The sequence below is a fragment of the Oncorhynchus keta genome, chromosome 17 (assembly GCF_023373465.1).
Source record: "Oncorhynchus keta strain PuntledgeMale-10-30-2019 chromosome 17, Oket_V2, whole genome shotgun sequence".
Classification (NCBI taxonomy): domain Eukaryota; kingdom Metazoa; phylum Chordata; class Actinopteri; order Salmoniformes; family Salmonidae; genus Oncorhynchus; species Oncorhynchus keta.
Window position 1 is genome coordinate 38068192 of NC_068437.1, and position 15902 is coordinate 38084093.

General features: G+C 40.6%; 1 protein-coding gene across 1 annotated transcript in view; it reads right to left on the bottom strand.

Moving 5' to 3' along the window:
* Positions 1 to 6077: 6077 nt before the first annotated feature.
* The window catches only part of slc17a8 (solute carrier family 17 member 8), a 34754-nt gene continuing 24929 nt past the window's right edge, over positions 6078 to 15902 (bottom strand). Inside the window, exons 9-12 of the mRNA XM_035790280.2 lie at positions 11696 to 11828; positions 11272 to 11382; positions 10845 to 10972; positions 6078 to 10552 (exon numbers count right to left, since the gene is read on the bottom strand). Of these exons, the coding sequence (XP_035646173.1) occupies positions 10211 to 10552; positions 10845 to 10972; positions 11272 to 11382; positions 11696 to 11828 (714 nt within the window). The 3' untranslated portion in view covers positions 6078 to 10210. The remainder of the gene's footprint in view (positions 10553 to 10844; positions 10973 to 11271; positions 11383 to 11695; positions 11829 to 15902) is intronic.

Genomic DNA, 15902 nt, shown 5'->3' on the forward strand with positions numbered 1-15902 from the left:
AAGTAGGCTAGTCTAGCTTAGGGGTGTGTTTTTGTATACTTATTGTTTCTTTCCTTGGGTCCAGCTCAGCCCCTTTTCCTGCTCCCCCATTACCGTGTGTTTATAAATAAACCTAGAGTTTGACGGTAGATTTCTGTTGTCGTGGTTATTTCGTTCACACTTTTACTTTGTCACAATAATAATTTGCATGAGTTATGTTACGGGTCTCATTACCATCCCCCTAGACCGTCGGGCCAAAAGGGATTTGTAACAGGCGGCCAAAGAAATAATTGGTTTTGGGGGTGACTAGAGATATACCTGCTGGAGCGTGTGCTACAGGTGGGAGATGCTATGGTGACCAGCGAGCTGAGATAAGGGGGACTTTACCTACCATGGTCTTGTAGATGACATGGAGCCAGTGGGTTTGGCGATGAGTATGAAGCGAGGGCCAGCCAACGAGAGCGTACAAGTCGCAATGGTGGGTAGTATATGGGGCTTTGGTGACAAAACGGATTGCACTGTGATAGACTGCATCCAATTTGTTGAGTAGGGTATTGGAGGCTATTTTGTAAATGATATCGCCGAAGTTGAGGATTGGTAGGATGGTCAGTTTTACAAGGGTATGTTTGGCAGCATGAGTGAAGGATGCTTTGTTGTGAAATAGGAAGCCAATTCTAGATTTAACTTTGGATTGGAGATGTTTGATATGGGTCTGGAAGGAGAGTTTACAGTCTAACCAGACACCTAAGTATTTGTAGTTGTCCACGTATTCTAAGTCAGAGCCGTCCAGAGTAGTGATGTTGGACAGGCGGGTAGGTGCAGGTAGCGATCGGTTGAAGAGCATGCATTTAGTTTTACTTGTATTTAAGAGCAATTGGAGGCCACGGAAGGAGAGTTGTATGGCATTGAAGCTTGCCTGGAGGGTTGTTAACAGTGTCCAAAGAAGGGCCGGAAGTATACAGAATGGTGTCGTCTGCATAGAGGTGGATCAGGGACTCACCAGCAGCAAGAGCGACCTCATTGATGTATACAGAGAAGAGTCGGTCCAAGAATTGAACCCTGTGGCACCCCCATAGAAACTGCCAGAGGTCCGGACAGCAGACCCTCCAATTTGACACACTGAACTCTATCAGAGAAGTAGTTGGTGAACCAGGCGAGGCAATCATTTGAGAAACCAAGGCTGTCGAGTCTGCCGATGAGGATGTGGTGGTTGACAGAGTCAAAAGCCTTGGCCAGATCAATGAATACGGCTGCACAGTATTGTTTCTTATCGATGGCTGTTAAGATATCGTTTAGGACCTTGAGCGTGGCTGAGGTGCACCCATGACCAGCTCTGAAACCAGATTGCATAGCAGAGAAGGTATGGTGAGATTCTAAATGGTCGGTAATCTGTTTGTTGACTTGGCTTTCGAAGACCTTAGAAAGGCATGGTAGGATAGATATAGGTCTGTAGCAGTTTGGGTCAAGAGTGCCCCCCCCCCCTTTGAAGAGGGGGATGACCGCAGCTGCTTTCCATTCTTTGGGAATCTCAGACGACACGAGAGGTTGAACAGGCTAGTAATAGGGGTGGCAACAATTTCGGCAGATCATTTTAGAAAGAAAGGGTCCAGATTGTCTAGCCCGGCTGATTTGTAGGGTTCCAGATTTTTCAGCTCTTTCAGAACATCAGCTGAATGGATTTGGGAGAAGGAGAAATGGGGAAGGCTTGGGCGAGTTGCTGTTGGGGGTGCAGTGCTGTTGACCGGGGTAGGAGTAGCCAGGTGGAAAGCATAGCACGCGCTCCAGCAGGTATTTTTCACTGGTCATCCCCAAAGTCAACACCTGCTTTGACCGCTTTTCCTTCCGGTTCTCTGCTGCCAATGATTGGAATGAACTGCAAAAATCACTGCAGCTGGAGTCTTATATCTCCCTCACTAACTTTAAGTATCAGCTGTCAGAGCAGCTTACCGATCACTGTACCTGTACACAGCCCATCTGTAAATAGCACACCCTCAACTTCCTCATCCCCATATTGTTATTTATTTATTTGTTTGCTCTTTTGCACCCCAGTATCTCTGCACCCCAGTATGCCCTGGCTGAGGGAAGGAGGTTCTCACCCAAGATTTTGACGGTACATGGCCCCGTCCATCGTCCCTTTGATGCGGTGAAGTTGTCCTGTCCCCTTAGCAGAAAAACAACCCCAAAGCATAATGTTTCCACCTCCATGTTTGACAGTGGGAATGGTGTTCTTGGGGTCATAGGCAGCATTCCTCCTCCTCCAAACACGGCGAGTTGATGCCAAAGAGCTCCATTTTGGTCTCATCTGACCACAACACTTTCACTCAGTTGTCCTCTGAATCATTCAGATGTTCATTGGCAAACTTCAGATGGGCATGTATATGTGCTTTCTTGAGCAGGGGGACCTTGCGGGCGCTGCAGGATTTCAGTCCTTCACGGCGTAGTGTGTTACCAATTTTCTTCGTGACTATGGTCCCAGCTGCCTTGAGACCATTGACAAGATCCTCCCGTGTAGTTCTGGGCTGATTCCTCACCGTTCTCATGATCATTGCAACTCCACGAGGTGAGATCTTGCATGGAGCCCCATTCCAGGCTTGTAGCCCATTCCAGGCTTGTGTAGATCTACAATCTTGTCCCTGACATCCTTGGTCTATTGGCCATGGTGGAGAGTTTGGAATCGGATTGATTGATTGCTTCTGTGGACAGGTGTCTTTTATACAGGTAACAAACTGAGATTAGGAGCACTCCCTTTAAGAGTGTGCTCCTAATCTCATCTTTTTACCTGTATAAAATACACCTGGGAGACAGAAATCTTTCTGATTGAGAGGGGGTCAAATACTTATTTTCCTCATTAAAATGCAAATCAATTTATAACATTTTTGACATGCGTTTTTCTGGATTTTTTTTGTTATTATTCTGTCTCTCACTGTTCAAATAAACCTACCATTAAAATTATAGACCAATCATTTCTTTGTCAGTGGGCAAACGTACAAAATTAGCAGGCGATCAAATACTTTTTTCCCTCACTGTACAGAATAAAACATATTCCAAAGCATGAATCCTGTTTGTAATAAGGCACTAATGTAAAACTGCTAAAAATGTGGCAAAGAAATTAACTTTATGTCCTGAATACAAAGTGTTATGTTTGGAGAAAATCCAACACAACACATCACTGAGTACCACTCTTCATATTTTCAAGCATGGTGGTGGCTACATCATGTTATGTGTATGCTTGTCATCTGCAAGGGAGTTTTTTAAATAAAAAGGAAAAAATACAAGTCTGCTTTCCAACACACACTGGAAGACAAATCCACCTTTCAGCCGGGCATTAACCTAAAACTAAAGGCCAAATATACACTGGAGTTGCTTACCAAGGCTACATTCAATGTTCATGAGTGGCCTAGTTACGTTTTTTTGTGAAATTGGCATGAAAATCTAAGGTAAGACTTAAAAAATGTCTGTCTCGCACTGATCAAAAATCATCTTGACAGAGCTTAAATAACTTTTAAAAGAATAATGTGCAAATAATGTACAATCCAAGTGAGGTAAGCTCTTAGAGACTTACCCAGAAAGCGGTAATCGCTGGCAAAGGTGATTCTAACATGTATTGACTCAGGGGTGTGAATACTTATGTAAATGAGATATAACATTTTAATGTTGAATACATTTGCAAAAAATATTAAAAACATGTTTTCACTTTGTCATTATGGGCTATTGTGTGAAAAGTTTGTAGTCACAATCTTGATGTAAACTCAGCAAAAAAATAACCGTCCCCTTTTCAGGATCCTGTCTTTCAAAGATAATTAATAAAAATCCAAATATCTTCACAAATCTTAATTGTAAAGGGTTTAAACACTATTTCCCATGCTTGTTCAATGAACCACCAACAATTAATGAACATGCATCTGTGGCCTTTCTACTGACTCACTGAAAAACAACAAAAGAAAGATGCCCAGGGTATTTACACATTTTAAGTTTGCTGAAAATAAACGCAGTTGACAGTGAGAGGACGATTATTCTTTTGCTGAGTTTAGTCATTGCTTGCTAGGAATGTCTCCAAATAATACACTTTTAACTAAATGTAATACACTATAAGTTAATTTGTCCAAATACTTATGACACCTTCAAATGGGAGGACTAGCTACATAGTGTGCATTCATTTCTAAACGGTAAAACAAATATGTATGAATATGCCCTCAAATAAAAGATGACATTCTGTATTGTCACTTCATATAAAACATTTGATCTCAAATCCAAAATGCTGGAGTATAGAGACAAATTAAAAGTTGTAGCTTCATTGTCCAAATAAATACGTAGGGGAATATATATGTATGTATGTATGTATGTATGTATGTATGTATGTATGTATGTATGTATGTATGTATGTATGTATGTATGTATGTATGTGTTTTAAATATATATGTGTGTATGTATGTGTTTTAAAAACAAGCGTTTAATCATTAATGGGTATGTTGCTCCATCCAAAGAGGCCCTTCTGAGTCAACAGAACAGACAGTCGATCTGAAATAAACAGGACCTTTGGGTTTGACTGCTGCCTGTTTGTGAACTAAATAGCCGCTCTGTGTCCAAGGGCTTTGGAGGTGACTGGTTTGTGATAGCCTGATGAGAAGGACACGTAGTGGGTCTGAGAACCATGTAACGTGTACAGTAAGCTACTGTATTTTCTCCACTATTACATAGATTGTATTGCTTTCCAGTGGTGTTTTTGAGTGAGGGTATGGTTACCGATAGGGTGCAATTTCCATTGGTTTATCGTGGTGGACATGTTGTAGTGTGGCCATAACCAATAAACACTGCCAGAAGTAATGGTGCTACAGATGCAGCATTTGTTGGGGTGTCACAGCAAAGCACAGACAAGTGTTGAATGGCTTGCTTCATATACGGTATAGTATGGCCCTCAAAAAATAAATCACCCTTATTTTTGTAGTGTACAATAATGCTATCTCTTTTCACTCCTCATGCATGTTCACCCTTTCTCCTTTAACCTCATGTTTAGTTATTGATTGTGAATGGAAAAGCTGACTGTTTACTATTTTGAACCACCTCCTAGGACTGTCGCAAAAATACCAATGAATATGAACCAATAACAAGGTCTGTAACCTTGAACCCTTCTCAGGTCTATCTGTCAGAACAACTTGTTAACATACTGTACAATAGCAGATAACAAGAATATAGCAAGCTGACACAGCATTCCCCTCTGAAAATCTCTACAACTAGTCTTATACAGGATAGAAAGAACAAGTAATAGCCTATCTTGAAATTACACGCTTCAATTCATTCTTTTTAATTCCTTATATTCATCCTGAGTTACCGCTTGAGCATTCCACTTATAGTAGCCCATTTTAAATCAGGAATTACAATAATTAACAGTGTTTGCCTACACAAATTACTGTAACCTCGGGGTGGCAGGGTAGCCTAGTGGTTAGAGCGTTGGACTTATAACTGAAAGGTTGCCAGTTTGAATCCTCGAGCTGACAAGGTACAAATCTGTCTTTCTGCCCCTGAACATGCAGTTAACCCACTGTTCCTAGGCCATCATTGAAAATAAGAATTTGTTCTTAACTGACTTGCCTAGTAAAATAAAGGTAAAAACCTAAAGTGTCCCACTAATTTGCTAGTTATCAATCAATGTGAGAATGAATGGATGTTCAAGAACAGATAAGGTGAAGGATGTTGACTGAGAGATGGGAAACAGAGTGGTCTGTGTAGTTGTGACATTGATTCAGAGAGCTAATTTGTAGAGTGGCCATTTTGTGTCATAGTGACAGATAAAGACAGTCCAACTTCAATGGGAGGAAACCAGTGTGAATGTGGTTTTTATCAATGCGTTCTCTCTCTCTTTCTGTCTCTCTTTTTCTCTCTTTCTCTCTCTCATTCTATTTCTCTCTCTTTATATCTCCTCTCTCTCTTTCTGTATCACTCTCTCTCCCTCTTTCTGTTTCTCATGGCAATTACTCACCTTCAAACCACACCTTGTGTGTGAGGTCAGATTGAGGTGTACAAGTTGGAGTGTACATAATTAAGTTCACACAATCCTGAAAGCAGCTTTGCCCCCATTTACAATGGGACAAATTGTGTTTCAAACTGTACGATTTATTTTGAAATAAAACAATTGACGAATTGCACTTGATGGTGGATTTACCACAAAGACCTTTGGAATGAACAATCAGTGGTGGAATGAAAACAAACTTGGTTTACATTACTCAATTATCCATAGTTAAGACTTGTTCAGTGTGGTTACTTTTTTAAACAATAAACCTCGAATAGATCATATTAGGTTAAAAGCTGGCAAATCTGAAAATAGTAAAGTCCATATATTAAATAAACTATTCCACAAACAATAGGATAAATAATTATATACTGTTCCAAAAAACTAAACAATCCATGTATCACTGATTTTATAGTCCCAAAAATAGCAATAATATTTATCCCATATAATGTTGACTAAAATGTAATTGCATCAATAGATTGCAGTAGTTTGAGGAGTAGTCAATCTACCTCTTATTTACATTCAGAAAATGTTTTAACATTTTTGGGAATAAACATGAATATCAAATAGATCAACAGTAGATGATTGCATGATGATATGTGACATCAACCCATTCCATGAGATATTGAATTGGAGAATATGTGCAGTTTTACCTTCCACAGTACATTTGTCTTACTGAGAGCTTACAGCACCAACATTACATATAGCAATGCTGAAAATAGTGCATTAAAGGGGAACAGTGGGATTAGGGCCTGCTAAGGCATGGACAGCAGGCTGAATGCTGTGGTAGAGTGTCATCACTGAACAGTAGCAAATCGGTACAAGCAACAAAAAAGGCAGATCATTTTAACATTGTGGTCTTCTTATTGGAAAGCAAACCAGTCACATTCATGATATGCACATACCCCTTAGTTGCATAGCTGACACCAAACAAAGCTATTTACATTAAATTAAAGGTAAGCCACACTACAGTAGGTTTCATCTGCACTTACGGTGCAAAGGAAGTTGGTCAGCAGTTGTAAGGAAGAGAGAGAGAGGTATGACAGAAGTGTTGTGTTTCTTTAGATTCCGATAAATTGAGTTAAAAACATGTTAGTGTATCAAAACCATGTGTCGTAGAAATTCTGATGTGGTATCCATTTATGAATATTTGTATGTTTGATTGATCTTGCATTTGATCAATCGTTTTTTATGTACAGACCAATACTGTATAAATGAGTGCTTGATAAATAGAAATTTGATGTTGATTTGATTTATAATGACATAAAATATGAATGTATAAATTTGTCATGTCTGATGCTGCCTTCAAGTGCTGTCGGAAATGTGGAATTACAAGGTTCCGAGTTGGAAATAACCACTTGAACGATCCTCAAAGTGGGAAAGTGGGGATAATTGGGAAAGTGGGGATCATTTTGATTCACAAGTTTATGAGTTGTGACATTTAATCACTGGCCTTCCCCATGATAAATCAAAGCCATTTTTCACATAGTTAAACTTTGACAATGTGGAAAATGTAGCTAGTTTAACATTATTGTTGAAAATGTTAGTAAGCTAGCTTACTTTATTATTATCAATGTTAGTTTCGCTCATCTAGCTAGCTAAAATCTTATTGGTCTAATAATTGTTCTGACTTCAAAACTTGAACACAATTATGTCGTTTTTTACGACTTTACAAATGGGAAATATGAGATTATATATTATACCCAAGTTGAATACATTGAATACATTCAAGTAGCTGAATATATATATTTTTACATCAAATATTGTAATGAGTTCCTATCAGACAAATGTGTCTAATTTGTCTCTGATACGACAACACTTACTCAGCCTCTGGCTCAATACTTTGTAACTGAAAATGTGACCTCATCATCAGGGACCACATAATAATGAAAATATTTCTTGGTATGAGGTAAAACCGTCAAATGGACGAAATGTGACCCGTTTCAGGAAGCTAGGCGTAAGTCACACGTCACTACTTCACAGGAGAGGCATTTTAACGGAATTATTACATCAGGTTTTTTGGACAGAAATGCTTTCTGGAACACGTGAAATTTCACATGAAATTCCCTTAATAACAAACTTGTATGCCATCTGTAAATACGAATAAAATTGTTAAATTACGAGCCGAGTTGGTTTAGCCACGGAACAAGACAGGAACCTTCCCGCTAGCCATGATTGGCTGAGATAATGGATGGGCTGGACATGCCAAGAGATGAGTTCAGATTGGTCTGCCATGTAGCATGTTTCTGTCTTTAGCTAACTTGAGCTGCTCAGTATGTGTAGATAGTCCTTGCTACCACAACGTTTTTGAAATATATAACATTAGTCATGGAGAACTGCACAAGTTTTGCTACTGCTCTCAACAGCATTGCTGCCCAGAATGTAGCTGGTCCTATTGACAAAGATCAGTGGAAAAAAGTTGTGATGTACTACTTTCTGTACACAGTCAGTGTAAACCGGAGTGACTTGACACAGCAGGCCAAACAAGCTGTACAAACAAAACGGAAACGACACAGTACGTCTTACTTAGTTAAAAGGGTTCCAGTCTGCCGTGAAGCATTCATCCATGTATACAGGTAAGAGTCTAGCTACATATTATAGGTTTCTAATTTTGTCAAAGCTGTTTTCATTGCAAGTTAAAGCCTACAGTTAGCTAGCTAGCGAATGTTAGCTCGCTGGCTTGCTAGCTAACATTACAGTATGATCTGTGTAGTAATATTATTAATATTTCAGAAACCATTTGCATTGCTAGTTATAGCCTAATGTTAGCTAGTTAGCTAACATTTAACCAAGTTGGTTAGCTTTGGCTACCTGCAGATTCATACTACAGTATTTCATGCATGGTAGGTAGGTAGCTATGACAATCCGTTTGTATTACTAGTACTATGGGTTTAGTTTATGGTTCACATGTCTAAACAAAATACTCCAATTTGCCAGATGATTACATGAACCATCAAGTTAGCCAGGTGTGACTGGGGGTGATTACAGCCATCTATTGGATTTCATGAACATGTGTACATGTCTAGACAAAAGTGACAGGACAATTTTTATTTTTGATATTGCTACTATGCAAATACGCAAGTAACCATTTACATCTTCTGTATCCTGTGCATGTGACAAATCAACTTAGATTTGATTTGATATAGTTTGTGTTCACAATAGACAGTAATGTGAAGAACAACATGACCTGCACCAAAGTCAGATTAGGATATAGACCAAGGACTAGATAAAGTCTATTTTTACCTGGTGTTTTTCCTTATTGTAGGCTACTACTTTCACCACTTTTAGTCTTGAAATCTTTAGTTGTTTACTACACTACCTTACTCACTCTGTTTAGCACATGGCATCACATGTGAATCATTAAAGAGATGGGTGGGGCTTAAGAGGGTGTAAACAATGCTGAATAGGTGTAGACAAAGGGCCATTTTCTCAAAAGTGGGTTTAGAAGTTGTTCGACTTTCAAAGCAGAATTACTTTCCCATTGTTCCTCAACGGCAGAGTATGATGTGCCATTTTGTAGCTCCACTTTTAACCTATGTAAAAAACACCATTTCAAATTTTGCAACATAAGACCGAATAGAGGTGGTCGTCACAAATGACCAAACAACAACAAAAGGTCAGTGTGTGGTAAATGATATATGCTGTAAATTCTTTTGTAACTTCTCAGAAGAATGACCACTGATAGTTCTGCCGGGCTGTGTGAATTTGACTCTTCTTCCTTCACTGGACGTTGACGTGAAGGGGAAGTCCTGCAGTGCTGCTCAAGTGACTGTGCCACCCTATTCCCTGTAGTAGTAGTGCACAGTGAATAGGGGGTCAATAGAGATACTTTTGTGTCCTGGTTCTATAACCTTTTCCAGAAGTGGGCATTTGCACACTCCATGGCATGGATATAAAAGCATAGGATTGGTGTAAGCAATGACTGGAGGAAGTTTCCACCAGAGGAGACATGTGGGTGGAGCTATAGGAGGTCGGGTTCATTGTAGGAGTTGGAATGGAATAAATGGAAAGGTATCAAACACATGAAATATATGGAAACCACATGTTTGACTTCGTACCATTCATTGCATTCCAGCCATTACAATGAGCCCATCCTCCTATAGCTCCTCCCATTAAGCCTCCTCTGGTTTCCTCAGGTTTTCTATGCGAGAAAGTGTGCAAGTGCACACTCCAGGAAATATTTGGAGAATCTATACAGCCAATGCCCCTGATTATTAGGGCGCATCACTGAAACTGCTCCTGGTAGTTCCCATTCCCGTGGCGCGAGTTCCCATCATCCTTATCCTCCTGCATGGTGACTCCTCTGTTCTTCTTCCAGCCTTGTTTGCGACCCGATGAGTTCTCTGTGGTTCCATAGCTTTTCTTGGGTACCATGGCAATCTCGCTGTTGAGCTCTGTCTCTTCAGCCAGCTCATCCTCATCGATAATACCGACCTTATCTTCACTGGTGCTCTCTTGTTCTGCCCATTCCTGCTTGTCGCCTGAGGCGAAGATAGCATAGAAGATGACCCCTGTGTAGTGCACCATGGCGGCTATCACAAACACGTTCTGCCACTCCAGACGGGTCTACGAGGAAGGGGACAGACATGAGTCAGTGACCAAACTGTCACACACATACTGTAACTTTTTGATGTAACATTTAATATGAGTGACAACATTGTAAAATAAGTATGTCATAGTCTAGTGCACCAGTCATGTTACTTACATACGATATCCATATTAGGAAGTCCCTTAGGGGGAGTTTTGTCTGACAACTGAGGGACTTCCTAATATGGATGCTGAAGTCTTATCCTTGCAAATTTTGCTCATCTCATTGCCAGCTGTTAGAATGTATCTGTAATGTTGAATGTTACAATACCTTGTGTTTAGTCAGTGCTCCAACAATAAGGGGGCACACCATTCCAGACAGTGTGCCAACACCATTGGAGATGCCCATTAGGATACTGGCATAGCGAGGAGCAATGTCCAGGTGGTTTACATTGAACCCTGAGGATGCCATAACAAGTACAATATATTAGAATAAATTGTTTACCCGACTGTAGAAGCATATTTGGGAAAAGCGCTACATGAATCCCATGTATTATTTATTATTAGATATTGAATACCATACACTATTGATGCTGTCTCTTATAAATTTTGTTTTAAAAATGTCAATTTGAATTAATAAATAACCATTCAGGACTTACAACAGAAACACACAAATAACGATGATTGGAACTTGATTTGACTGAATACGTTCATACATTATAAATACATTTAAATGGTGCTGAACTGAAGCTTAATACCTGAGATGGCAAAGCCACTGAAGCCCACAGCTAGCACCAGGAAGGATATGGCAACCCCACGTGTGTGACTGAACCCCACCACCAGCAGCAGAGTCGCCTCCATTCCAAAACCTGCAGGGGTCACAGGGCAAGGTCAAAGGCCACCTTACCAAATTCTGATTGGGATGCAATGCTTTACTAGCTTTATCAGACCTGATACAGTACCATATCCAGCAAACAGTGAATATTCCTATAGCGTTAGTTAACATTCCAAGGAAGTCTCAATTTTGTTTTCAGCTGGAGCTTTCAAAATGTCAACATTAGGAGAAGGAAATACTATAATTGTTATAAAAAAGTATGGAGTCACGTTGTATCAGTGCTAGTTTTATGCCCTACCTAAGTACAATGTAAGGGAAATTAAGTCATTCTGTCCTAGGTACTATACCTCCGCAGTTCATGATTTTCCGGACGTTTGTAGTTGACATGATTTTACGACTGCGTAGGAAGTCGGCTAGCTGGCCACCGATGGGCACTACGATGGTCATCACCATGTGAGGCACAGCAGACAGGAGCCCCACCTGTGAGGAGGAACAAGACAACACCCAGAAATAATGGTAAGAGCATCATGCTAGAGGATGAGTTGATTATTTTTACGTGTAATGCTAACTCAAAAAACTAAATGTGCACTCCTTGTGCATTATCTACCAAGATAATTCTCTTTGATTATTATCACAGCCGTTTATATCCCCCCCAAGCAGACACCTCGATGGCCCTGAAAGAACTTCATTCGACTCTAGGTGAACTGGAAACCACATCTCCTGAGGTTGCATTTATTGTAGCTAGGGATTTTAACTTCTTCGAGATAGGGGGCGCTCTTTTAATTTTTGGCTAAAAAACGTTCCCGTTTTAAACAAAATATTTTGAAAAAACTCTGACGTTTCCAAAACTGCAAAGATATTATCTGTGAGTGCCCCAGAACTAATGCTACAGGCGAAACCAAGATGAAGTTTCATACAGGAAATGCCCCAGATTCTGAAGGCGCTGTGTTCCAATGTCTCCTTATATGGCTCTGAATGCGCCAGGAATGAGCCTGCCCTTTCTGTCGTTTCTCCAAGGTGTCTGCAGCATTGTGATGTATTTGTAGGCATATCTTTGGAAGATTGACCATAAGAGACTACATTTACCAGGTGTCCGCCCGGTGTCCTGTGTCGAAATTATTGCGTAATCTCTAGGTCCATGCGCGTTCCATTTCTTCAGAAGAGAAAGTCAACTGCCACGAAGGATTTATCATCGATAGATATGTGAAAAACACCTTGAGGATTGATTATAAACATCGTTTGCCATGTTTCTGTCAATATTATGGAGTTAATTTGGGAAAAAGTTTGCGTTTTAATGACTTAATTTTTTCTTTTCTTTCTTTTCTTACCCAAACGTGATGAAGAAAACGGAGCGATTTGTCAACACAAATAATCTTTTTGTAAAAACTGAACATTTGCTATCTAACTGAGAGTCTCCTCATTGAAAACATCTGAAGTTCTTCAAAGGTAAATTATTTTATTTGAATGATTTTTTGGTTTTTGTGAAAATGTTGCATGCTGAATGCCAGGCATAATCCTATGCTAGGCTATCAATACTGTTACACAAATGCTTGTTTAGCTATGGTTCAAAAGCATATTTTGAAAATCTGAGATGACAGTGTTGTTAACAAAAGGCTAAGCTTGAGAGCAAATAGATTTATTTCATTTCATTTGTGATTTTCATGAATAGTTAATTGCCTTATGCTAATGAGCTTGTGGATAGATTTACACAATCCTGGATACAGGTTTTTTTCGTAGCTAAACGTGACGCAGAAAACGGAGCGATTTGTCCTAAACAAATAATCTGTCAGGAAAAACTGAACATTTGCTATCTAACTAAGAGTCTCCTCATTGAAAACATCCGAAGTTCTTCAAAGGTAAATTATTTTATTTGAATGCTTTTCTTGTTTTTGTGAAAATGTTGCCTGCTGAATGCTAACGCTAAATGCTACGCTAGCTATCAATACTGTTACACAAATGCTTGTTTTGCTATGGTTGAGAAGCATATTTTGAAAATCTGAGATGACAGTGTTGTTAACAAAAGGCTAAGCTTGAGAGCTAGCATATTGATTTCATTTCATTTGCAATTTTCATGAATAGTTAACGTTGCGTTATGGTAATGGGCTTGTGGCTGTAGTCACGATCCCGGATCCGGGATGGCTCGACGCAAGAAGTTAACAAAAGGCTAAGCTTGAGAGCAAATATATTTATTTCATTTCATTTGCGATTTTCATGAATAGTTAACGTTGCGTTATGCTAATGATCTTGCCTAGAGAATTTACACTCCTGGATACAGGTTTTTTTCGTAGCCAAACAAAATGGAGCGATTTGTCTACACAAATAATCTTTTTGTAAAAACTGAACATTTGCTATCTAACTGAGAGTCTCCTCATTGAAAACATCTGAAGTTCTTCAAAGGTAAATGATTTTATTTGAATGCTTTTCTTGTTTTTGTGAAAACGTTACATGCTGAATGCTACGCTAAATGCTACGCTAGCTATCAATAATCTTACACAAATGCTTGTTTTGCTATGGTTGAAAAGCATATTTTGAACATCTGAGATGACAGTGTTGTTAACAAAAGGCTAAGCTTGAGAACTAGCATATTTATTTCATTTCATTTGCGATTTTCATGAATAGTTAACATTGTGTTATGGTAATGAGCTTGAGGCTGTATTCACGATCCCGGATCCGGGATGGCTAGAATCAAGAGGTTAACAAGGCTAATCTGAAAACAAGGCTCCCTAAATTTTATCAGCATATTGAATGTGCGACCCGGGCTGGTAACATTCTGGATCATTATTACTCTAACTTCTGCGACGCATACAAAGCCCTCCCTCACCCTCATATTCGGTAAATCTGACCACGACTCCATTTTGTTGCTCCCAGCCTATAGACAGAAACTAAAACAGGAAACGCCCGTGCTCAGGTCTGTTCAACGCTGGTCTGACCAATCTGATTCCACGCTTCAAGATTGCTTCGATCACGTGGCTGGGATATGTTCTGGATAGCATCGGACAACAACATTGATGTACACGCTGATTCGGTGAGCAGGTTTATTAGTAAGTGCATCGGTGATGTTGTACTCACGGTGATTATTAAAACCTTCCCCAACCAGAAACAGTGGATTGATGGCAGCATTCGCGCGAAAACTGAAACCGTGAACCACTGCTTTTAATCATGGCAAGGTGACCGGAAACATGACCGAATAGAAACAGTGTAGCTATTCCCTCCGCAAGGCAAAGAAACAAGCTAAGCGTCAGTAAAGAGACAAAGTAGAGTCGCAATTCAACGGCTCAGACACGAGACGTATGTGGCAGGGTCTACAGTCAATCACGGATAACAAAAAGAAAACCAGCCCCGTCGCGGACACTGATGTCTTGCTCCCAGACAAACGAAACAAGTTCTTTGTTTGTTTTGAGGACAATACAGTGCCGCTGACACAGCCTGCCAACGTGAGTAAAACGTTTAAACGCGTTAACCCTCGCAAGGCCGCCGGCCCAGACAGCATCCCTAACCGTGTCCTCAGAGCATGCACAGACGAGCTGGCTGGTGTGTTTATGGACATATTCAATCAATCCCTATCCCAGGCTGCTGTTCCCACATGCTTCAAGAGGGCCACCATTGTTCCTGTTCCCAAGAAAGCTAAGGTAACTGAGTTAAACGACTATCGCCACGTAGCACTCACTTCTGTCATTATGAAGTGCTTTGAGAGACTAGTCAAGGATCATATCACCTCCACCCTACATGACACCCTAGACCCACTCCAATTTGCTTACCGGTCCACAGACGACACAATCACAATCACACTGCACACTGCCCTATCCCATCTGGACAAGAGGAATACATATGTAAGAATGCTGTTCATCGATTACAGCTCAGCATTTAACACCATAGCACCCTTCAAACTCGTCATTAAGCTCGAGACCCCGCCCTGTGCAACTGGGTCCTGAACTTTCTGACAGGACGCCCCCTGGTGGTGAGGGTAGGAAACAACATCTCCACCCCGCTGATCCTCAACACTGGAGCCCCACAAGGGTGCGTTCTCAGCCCTCTTCTGTACTCCCTGTTCACCCATGACTGTTCATGCACGCCTCCAACTCAATCATCAAGTTTGCAGACAACCCTACAGTGGTAGGCTTGATTACCAACAACGACGAGACAGCCTACAGGAAGGAGGTGAGGGCCCTCAGAGTGTGGTGTCAGGAAAATAACCTCACACTCAACTTCAACAAAACAAAGGAGATGATCGTGGACTTCAGGAAACAGCACAGGGAGCACCCCCCTAACCACATCGACGGGACAGTAGTGGAGAAGGTGGAAAGTTTTAAGTTCCTCTGCGTATACATCACGGAAAAACTGAAATGGTCCACCCACACAGACAGCGTGGTGAAGAAAGCTGAAGAAATTTGGCTTGTCACCAAAAACACTCACAAACTTTTACAGATGCACAACCGAGAGCATCCTGTTGGGCTGTATCACCGCCTGGTACGGCAACTGCTCTGCCCACAACCGTAACGCTCTACAGTGGGTAGTGAAGTCTGCACAACGCATCAACGGGGGCAAACTACCTGC